This window comes from Halichoeres trimaculatus, unplaced genomic scaffold, assembly GCF_033239565.1.
Source record: "Halichoeres trimaculatus isolate MK-OKI-2021-1 unplaced genomic scaffold, fHalTri1.1 fHalTri1_scaffold_1, whole genome shotgun sequence".
Classification (NCBI taxonomy): domain Eukaryota; kingdom Metazoa; phylum Chordata; class Actinopteri; order Labriformes; family Labridae; genus Halichoeres; species Halichoeres trimaculatus.
Window position 1 is genome coordinate 44,167,300 of NW_027437179.1, and position 10,000 is coordinate 44,177,299.

The 10,000-nt window shown below is 48.9% G+C and overlaps 1 protein-coding gene across 2 annotated transcripts in view; it reads left to right on the forward strand.

Moving 5' to 3' along the window:
- Positions 1-10,000, forward strand: part of mtss1 (MTSS I-BAR domain containing 1) — a 72,575-nt gene that overhangs the window by 48,773 nt on the left and 13,802 nt on the right. For both annotated transcript variants that reach the window (XM_074666773.1, XM_074666782.1), the window contains exons 5-6: positions 544-635; positions 743-817. In XM_074666773.1, coding sequence (XP_074522874.1) covers positions 544-635; positions 743-817 — 167 coding nt within the window. The remainder of the gene's footprint in view (positions 1-543; positions 636-742; positions 818-10,000) is intronic.

The following is a 10,000-nucleotide window of genomic DNA, read 5'->3' on the forward strand; positions in this document are numbered from 1 at the left end:
GCAGGGGATGGAGAGGAGCAGAGGGTGGAGGGGAGCAGAGGATGACATTTTAAGAACACGTCCCTGAATAACCACGGCTCAGCAGGTCTCACCAAAGGAGTTTAGGACGTGGGGAAACACTTCGTGGTAGAAAAAGACTGAGCTGCAGATCAACAGCAGAAAAACCAGAGCAGAGGAAGGAGGCTGAGCTGGAGACGCTCTGCAGGGCCTGACGTCAGTGATTGGTGGATGGAGGGAAATGTTAAACTCACTCTGGGTGTGAAAAAGAATTTAACTTTCTTAATCTGAATCTCTGAACCTCTGATAGTCCGTCTGAAAACACACTTCACTTCTCTGACGAGATCAGCCTCACTGCTCCTCTCTGACCTAAAACTAGCGTGCAAAAACCTGAGACCTGGTGTTGGGTTTAAGGGTATCCTGTTCCATAAAAGAGAAACAATAAATGTATGTATTTAACCCTGAGATTACCTGAGATTACCTGAGATTACCTGAGATTACCTGAGATAACCTGAGATTACCTGAGACTTCTCCTCCTGTCCTCAGAGCGCTCTCAGAAGGTCTCATCACACCGCTGGAGCTCAAGATGGAGGAGTGGAAAAAAGTGGCCGGTCAGCTGGACAAAGACCACGCTAAAGGTCTGCTGAAGCTGGCAGCTTTACACACACACACACGCACACACACACACACACACACACCTCAGACACTAACTCCTTCTCATTGCTGACTGGCTCTTGTTGTTTAGAGTACAAGAAGGCCCGAGCAGACATCAAGAAGAAATCCTCAGACACCATCAAACTGCAGAAGAAGGTGAAGAAAGGTAAGAACAACCTGCAGCCTCAGAGACTCCTGGATCTCCCAGAGTCTGAGGAGGAGGAGGAGGAGGAGGAGGAGGAGAAGGAGGAGACACCTGTTAGAGACTCAACCATGAGATAATCCTCCTCAGTCATCATGAGGAGTGTGTGAGATCTCACCCTCATACTGCACAGATAAGAATTTCAGATCTCTGTTAGGCTACACTCTGTCTCCTGACACACACACACACACACACACACACACACACACACACACACACGCACGCACACACACACGCACACACACACACACACACACACACACAGACAAACACAGACACACACAGACACACACAGACAAACACAGACACACACACACACACACACAAACACACAAACACACACAGACACACACACACACACACACACATACACACACACACACACACGCACATGCACACACACACACACACACACACAGACAAACACAGACACACACAGACACACACAGACAAACACAGACACACACACAGACACACACACACACAAACACACACAGACACACACACACACAAACACACACAGACACACACACACACACACACACACATACACACACACACACACACGCACATGCACACACACACACACACACACACACACACACACACACACACACACACACACACACACATAGTGTCTCTGAGACGTGTTTCATTGACTGAAAACAGAAAAGCTGTCTTCTGTAGCAGAGTCTGAATTGAGAGTGAAGGTGGTTTAGAGATCAGCTTCAGAGAGCTAGCGAGCTAAGCTAAGCTAAGCTAAGCTAAATGTGCCAGATGAGTCATGGTGCTGTCCCTGGTTCCCCTTTAAGCACAGGGTGTGGACCATTTCAGCTCCACTTCACCCGGTCCAAAGGTGGATCACAGAGAGGTGGATCACAGAGAGGTGGATCACAGAGTGGTGGATCACAGAGGTGGATCACAGAGAGGTGGATCACAGAGGTGGATCACAGAGGTGGATCACAGAGGTGGATCACAGAGAGGTGGATCACAGAGAGGTGGATCACAGAGAGGTGGATCACAGAGGTGGATCACAGAGGTGGATCACAGAGGTGGATCACAGAGGTGGATCACAGAGGTGGATCACAGAGGTGGATCACAGAGAGGTGGATCACAGAGAGGTGGATCACAGAGGTGGATCACAGAGAGGTGGATCACAGAGAGGTGGATCACAGAGAGGTGGATCACAGAGGTGGATCACAGAGGTGGATCACAGAGGTGGATCACAGAGGTAGATCACAGAGGTGGATCACAGAGGTGGATCACAGAGGTGGATCACAGAGGTAGATCACAGAGGTGGATCACAGAGAGGTGGATCACAGAGGTAGATCACAGAGGTGGATCACAGAGGTGGATCACAGAGGTGGATCACAGAAAGGTGGATCACAGAGAGGTGGATCACAGAGGTGGATCAAAGAGAGGTGGATCACAGGGAGGTGGATCACAGAGAGGTGGATCACAGAGGTGGATCACAGAGAGGTGGATCACAGAGGTGGATCACAGAGAGGTGGATCACAGAGGTGGATCACAGAGAGGTGGATCACAGAGAGGTGGATCACAGAGAGGTGGATCACAGAGGTGGATCACAGAGAGGTGGATCACAGAGAGGTGGATCACAGAGAGGTGGATCACAGAGGTGGATCACAGAGAGGTGGATCACAGAGGTGGATCACAGAGAGGTGGAGTGATCCAGGACACCCTGAACTCTGCCTGGACCTTTTTGGGGTCCTTGGACACTGGTGGGTTTAGCATGAGGGCCCTGGTGTCACCAGGATCCTTTATGAGCTTCTGGGCTCTGAGGCCTGCAGAGTCTGTGAACCTGTCAGCTGGACTGACTCCATTGCTTAGTGTACTTACCTGGGCCACGCCCCCTCTGATGTCAGAGAGACACACCCTGTCCTCGCCATCCCATAATCAAAGAGCCCAAGGCTCACGGGAAGAGACCGCAGATCCACTTCAGGGTAGAAACAAAACAGGAACGCCCAAACACGTGCAGACACACACACACACACACACACACACACACACACACACACACACACACTCAGCACAGAAACACACACACTCAGCACAGACACACACACTGAGCACAGACCCGCCCACGGTAAACTGAGTGATCTCTGATGTGGCTCTAACGTCTCTGGACACGTTTTCTGCTCTGTGCCGTTTGTTCCTGCTCTCTTCACGTTTATCTGTCTTCACAGCTCAAATCCTCAAATTCACCGTTCAGAGTTTATAAATTAAACTTTTAATTAATTAATTATTTCATTCTGCAAATACAACAAATGTTCACTGCAAATAGTCAAACCAAGTGTTTATCTCTTATTTCTAGTTTAAAATTTCTAAACAGAAAAAAAAATTCAGCTACGTTCACTGAGCAAATCCAGGAAATGACCTCATTTCAACTTTTCACAAAAAAACATGACGACAGGTTTGCACACTGCTGCGTTATACAGCACACTGCTGCACACTGCTGCTTTATACAGCACACTGCTGCTTTATACAGCACACTGCTGCTTTATACAGCAGACTGCTGCAGACTGCTGCACACTGCTGCTTTAAACAGCAGACTGCTGCTTTGTACAGCAGACTGCTGCAGACTGCTGCAGACTGCTGCAGACTGCTGCTTTGTACAGCACACTGCTGCAGACTGCTGCTTTATACAGCACACTGCTGCTTTATACAGCAGACTGCTGCAGACTGCTGCTTTATACAGCACACTGCTGCAGACTGCTGCTTTATACAGCAGACTGCTGCTTTATACAGCACACTGCTGCAGACTGTTGCTTTATACAGCACACTGCTGCAGACTGTTGCTTTATACAGTTGACTGCTGCAGACTGCTGCTTTATACAGCAGACTGCTGCAGACTGCTGCTTTATACAGCAGACTGCTGCTTTATACAGCAGACTGCTGCGTTATACAGCAGACTGCTGCAGACTGCTGCTTTATACAGCACACTGCTGCTTTATACAGCACACTGCTGCTTTATACAGCAGACTGCTGCAGACTGTTGCTTTTTACAGTAGTGTGTGTGAATGTGTGTGTGTGTGTGTGTGTGTGTGTGTGTGTGTGTGTGTGTGTGTGTGTGTGTGTGTGTGTGTGTGTGAACCTCTTATAATCAGTAAGGACACAGGGTCAAGCTAAACTGCTGGAGCTGTTGTGGGTTAAGAAAACTTTTGCTAACGTGGGTTCAGTTTTTTCAGCCCGTGACTCTTTGTTTTTGTTTTTTCTGAATTTAAAGTTTGAACCTCTGGATGAAGATCTTTGGTGTTAGTTCAGACAGATGCTAAATGAATGTTTTTTAATCCACACTGGTTTGATTTGTTTGACTGATTTGACTGGTTTGTTATGGTGGGGGGATGAAGGAGAGTGAAACTCAGGAAAAGAACTGAGCACAGGTTGGAGGGTTGTTTAAATCAAGCTTTAATTAAATCAAGCTTTAATTAAAGATGAAAACAGACAAAACAAAGCCCTACTCACAAAATTAAACCAATAATTAAATGAAATAGCTTTAAACAGGAGCCTACCACAGAAATATCACCAACTGGATGAAAGTGATGAGAGTCCGCTGCTGAGGGGAGGCTGTGAGCAGCTCAGGAGAGAAAAACTCAGGCTACAGTTACCAACAGAAATCCTGATTCATGTCCATCAGTGCCTTCTTCCTGAAGAAAACTGGAAATACATCAGGGAACGTAGCGTTTCAACCTTTCTTTACTTTTTCCTGACAGTGTGAAACAGTCAGTGTTGGACTGTCAGACACCGTGAACACTCGATCTGTTCTTTAAAATACCAGCTCTCTGTCCTCCTGTCACGGCGGGTTGGCGCTAAACTTCTCCAGGGTTGAGTCTGTCTCTTTGTCAACGACTTCACCACTGACAAAACTCATCTCTGAGCTGCGTGTCGTCCTTGTTGTTGTCCCTGTTTTCTTTCCTGATGCGTGTCTGTACCAAAGCCTCGCCCAGGCGGTCACCTTTCACGACATCAGACGCCGTCTAACATGAGACAGACGTTTCATAGGTGTGTTCAGCTTTGAATGGTCAGAAGAAACTGATGGTTCAGTTAGGGACCAACACAAAAGTGTGGAATAACCCTTTACATATGAAACAACATTCAGAGATGGCAGAAATTGAGGAGTCAGGGAGTGAACTTCTGTACATTCAATCTTCCAACACCAGTTTCTGATCCGCCCAACCTCCGAGTTTACAGAGAGCAGCGTGTGACGACGTCTCAAAGTCCTTCTGGACCAAAACCCAGGACTAAATCTGAGATCAACACTCCATCCACAGCATCTTTGAATTCAGGACTGAAGGGTTTATTTAGGATCCAAAACATTTTCAAAGTCAACTCTTGAAGGAGACTTTAAATGATTCATTTCCCTTTCAGCCGTCTGTGACTCGCCTCCTTCAGCTCACAGCAGTTTCTCTGACAGAGTCTGAACGAACAGAAAGACCTCTGTCAGCAAACATCTGGCCCGTCTCTAATTATTCTGTGTGACCCTGTGTGTGTGTGTGTGTGTGTGTGTGTGTGTTTTCTCTATCATTATGTGGTGTGTAACCACCTCAGATCAGGAATCTCCAACAGCTTAGAAAGAGCGGGCGGCGCAGGAAGACCGAGGATCGAGGAATCAAAGAAGGGAGAGAAATCTCATCTCATGGTGATTTTTGTCTCCTCTGAACAAACGTCTTCCTCTCCGACTGGCTGAGTTTTCAAAAACCTCACAGGGACCAGTCATGTTTGTGCTTTTTATCTGCATGAAGGAGATTTTTCATATTTTTTACTAAATACAGCCTTAAAGAGAAGCCAGCGAGCGGATCAGAAAAATATTAAAGTGCCAAAGATTTAGACCTTAAAAAAATCAAGGAGTGATATTTAACGTTGGTTCTTCAGCATCATAAACTGAGAGCGTCATGTTTCTTCAGCCACACACGTCTTATTCTACAGTATTTTTATTTTTCTAAGATGCTTCAGCTCATCTTCTCCTCCCTAAGCTGCAGGGAGAGGAGGACAAGACGAGGAGCAAGGGAGGAGTTAGAAATCGTCTTCATCGTGACTCTGCAGCGGCTTCTGTGGTCTGAGAGATCAAGAGAGGAGGAAGAGAAAAAAGCTTAATCAGATGTTTGTAATGACAGATATAAAAAAGAAAGATGCATGATGTAATTATCTTTTCTCAAGTGGTTTCTACCCGAGGAGAGGGCGATGATGGAGAAAAACATGAAGGCGGGCCTGTTGGAGCGGAGTGAGGAAGAAGGAGGGGGTAAAAGAGGACGAGGAGAAACTGAAAGTGGTAAAAAAAGATCAGAAAAGGAGTTAAAGGGAGCATCAAGCCAGAGGAGAGACCAGCTGAGAGGTTAAAGGAGGTGAAGCTCGTCTCATTTGAATCTCCAGTTTTAGTTTGCATGATTCGCCTGGCGTCTGCCCTGCTCCTGGAGGTTGATGATCATGTGATTTCAAACACCTGAAGGTCTGTGCTTCGTTATCTGAGTGTGACTCAGAGGGTCCAGACAGCTGGCTGAATCAGCTGGTTTCTGGATCAGCTGTTCAGAGACTAGTCATGATGATCAAAAACAAACTGAACATGGTGCTCGTCATCAGAAAGCACATTAGATATGACGACAGCAGAAGTCATGTGTTGGTGCACCACGACTCATGATCACTAAGGCATATCAATTTGAGAGGGACTGTGCTGTTTTAGTCTTTATTCTGTCTCTCTGAGCCCTCTGGTCCCTCTGGGCCCTCTGGTCCCTCTGGGCCCTCTGGTCCCTCTGGCCACCGCCAACGTGTCCACAGCCAACACATCCACCGCCAACGTGTCCACAGCCAACACATCCACCGCCAACATGTCCACCGCCAACACATCCACCACCAACTTGTCCACCGCCAACACGTCCACCGCCAACGTATCCACCGCCAACACATCCACCGCCAACATGTCCACCGCCAACACATCCACCGCCAACGCATCCACCGCCAACACATCCACCGCCAACGCGTCCACCGCCAACACATCCACTGCCAACGCATCCACCGCCAACACATCCACCGCCAACATGTCCACCGCCAACATGTCCACCGCCAACACATCCACTGCCAACGCATCCACCGCCAACACATCCACCGCCAACATGTCCACCGCCAACACATCCACCGCCAACGCATCCACCGCCAACACGTCCACCGCCAACGCGTCCACCGCCAACACATCCACTGCCAACGCATCCACCGCCAACACATCCACCGCCAACATGTCCACCGCCAACACATCCACTGCCAACGCATCCACCGCCAAGACATCCACCGCCAACATGTCCACCGCCAACACATCCACCGCCAACACATCCACCGCCAACGCGTCCACCGCCAACAGGTCCACCGCCAACATGTCCACCGCCAACACATCCACTGCCAACGCATCCACCGCCAAGACATCCACCGCCAACATGTCCACCGCCAACACATCCACCGCCAACACGTCCACCGCCAACGCGTCCACCGCCAGAGTGTCCACCGCCAACGCGTCCACCACCAACGCGTCCACCGCCAATGCGTCCACCGCCAGAGTGTTCACCGCCAACGCGTCCACCGCCAACGCGTCCACCGCCAGCGCGTCCACCGCCAACACATCCCCCGCCAACAGGTCCACCGCCAACACCCCCACCTAACGCGTCCACCGCCAACGCGTCCACCGCCAACGCGTCCACCGCCAGAGTGTCCACCGCCAACGCGTCCACCGCCAACGCGTCCACCGCCAGAGTGTCCACCGCCAACGCGTCCACCGCCAGAGTGTCCACCGCCAACGCGTCCACGGCCAACGCTTCCACCGCCAGCGCGTCCACCGCCAACACATCCCCCGCCAACAGGTCCACCGCCAACGCGTCCACCGCCAACGTGTCCACCGCCAACGCGTCCACCGCCAACACATCCACTTTGAGTCCTGATCTTTGTGTTTCTGTGGGTGAAATGCCAGGGCCTCGTAGAAACAGTCCACCAACACACAGCCTCTGTGTGTGTGTGTGTGTGTGTGTGTGTGTGTGTGTGTGTGTGTGTGTGTGTGTGTTTCCATAGAGGCCAGACGTCAGACAGACCAACAGCACGCTGACACTGGGCGTCTGTTAGTAATGTGGAAATTGCCCTCTGTGCTCTCCCACACACACACACACACACCTGAGCGAACAGGCCATGTTTGGGTTAAGCTTTATGACACAAAGTATGCAGTGTGTGTGTGTGTGTGTGTGTGTGTGTGTGTGTGTGTGAGTGTGTGTGTGAGTGTGTGTGTGTGTGTGTGTGAGGAAACCTAGCTCTCAGTGTTTTCCGTCAGATTTACCGCCTATGTCTGTGTTTTTCTGCCTCTTCAGGTTATTTAAAGCTTCACTTTTTAGGTTTCATAGACGAGGGTCTGTGAGTTTGAAAGGCGTCTGCTCAGTAATCAGAACGTGTCAGCGTAAACTGGGAGCTGAAACCCTTGCTGCGTTCACGTGTTGTGAGGAAAAGCTAAAGGAGCTGAAACCCTCGCTGCGTTCACGTGTGGTGAGGAAAAGCTAAAGGAGCTGAAACCCTCGCTGCGTTCACGTGTGGTGAGGACAGAGATGTGCAGTAAAGCTAAAGGAGCTGAAACCCTCGCTGCGTTCACGTGTGGTGAGGACAGAGATGTGCAGTAAAGCTAAAGGAGCTGAAACCCTCGCTGCGTTCACGTGTGGTGAGGACAGAGATGTGCAGTAAAGCTTAAGCAGCCTGCGTACTTTAGGGAGAAGAAGGCGTAATCACAGTGGAAGTGGGACGTTCTGCCTCAGTGGGCCTTTTTACACACTGTCATTACAGCGTTCCTGGACATCCGTGTTGGCCAATGGCTGTGCAGCCTTCTGCTCACAGGAGGCGGGGCTTCTCCAAACATCCAGGAGTCGTCGTTGATCTGAGGCTAACTTTTTTAATCAGAGTTTGTTTCAGCAGCAGGAAGCAGGCTCTAAGTTTAGTTCCTTGATCATTTATCGTCTGCTCGGGAGAACTACTCTCCAAAGATCCAGGAACTTTTCACACAGCGGTGACTGACTTTAGTACCTCCTGAGCCAGGGGTCTGCATCCTTAACTTTCATAGGAACCATTTAGCCTCAGATTAAAGTCGTTCTGGAGCCACAAAATCTCCTCCCTTCACAATAAAATCAACAAATTAATTATCCAAACATGGTTCTTGAATTTATCGGATTTTACACGAGGTGTCTCAGTTTTTTACATTTTTCATTCATTTGAAAATGTTTTGAAATTAAAAAAAAAGGACAGAAAATGATCAATTAGCAATGCTCTTATTTTTCTAAGGTTGAAGACCCCTGAGCCTAACCAGTGGTCTCGGAGCCTGATGGTGTTACTGGTCTCTGTCAGCTCCCGGTGTTCCAGTTTAAAGAGTGACCCTGAAAACTGGAGGCCTTCAGCTGAACGTGTCCCTCCCTTACTGCCCTCTGCTGGTCTAGTGGTGTGGTGCAAATACTTGTCTTCATTCTTCACGTGTCACTGACCTGATCTGCATTTATCACATGAGTAAAAACGGTCACAGGAACCATTTTCCTCCTTGAATTGATGCTTCAGGAAGCAAAAGGGAACAGAGGTTTTGAAGCGACGATCCTGGTTTCAGGATCATGTGATGAGTCTGGTCCTGCTCTCATCAGCGGTGGAGTCTGGTAAATGTTGGAGTGTTTCTCTGAGAAGACTCAGGCGTCTGCTCTGTGGTTGATTAAAGTCCCTCTGACGTCCCGTGTCCCGTCTTTGAAGAACTGATAAAATGTTTCATTCTTTGACACATTTTCACACCTTGACTGAAACATATTAACAAACACAAACTGTCACGAGGAGACGCTGCTGTCTCTATGTCTGCTGTGTAGTGTAGTGGTGCCCCCTGCTGGTCAGCCTTTAGAAATAGATAGAATGATAGATGGATACAACCTGGGTTTTTGTCCTGTTTCACCCAACGGTTGAACTGAGATAATTTTATCTGTATAACAGCGGCAGCTTCCAAACCTGGTCAATTCACTGTGGATAAGAAAGCATCAGACAGGAAGTCACTGTGTGAAGTCCCCGAAGTAGAAAGTGATGCACGACAGTAATCAGATTACTTTTGTTATCCATTACTCCCAGCAGTGTTGTTCAGTCGATCTGAGC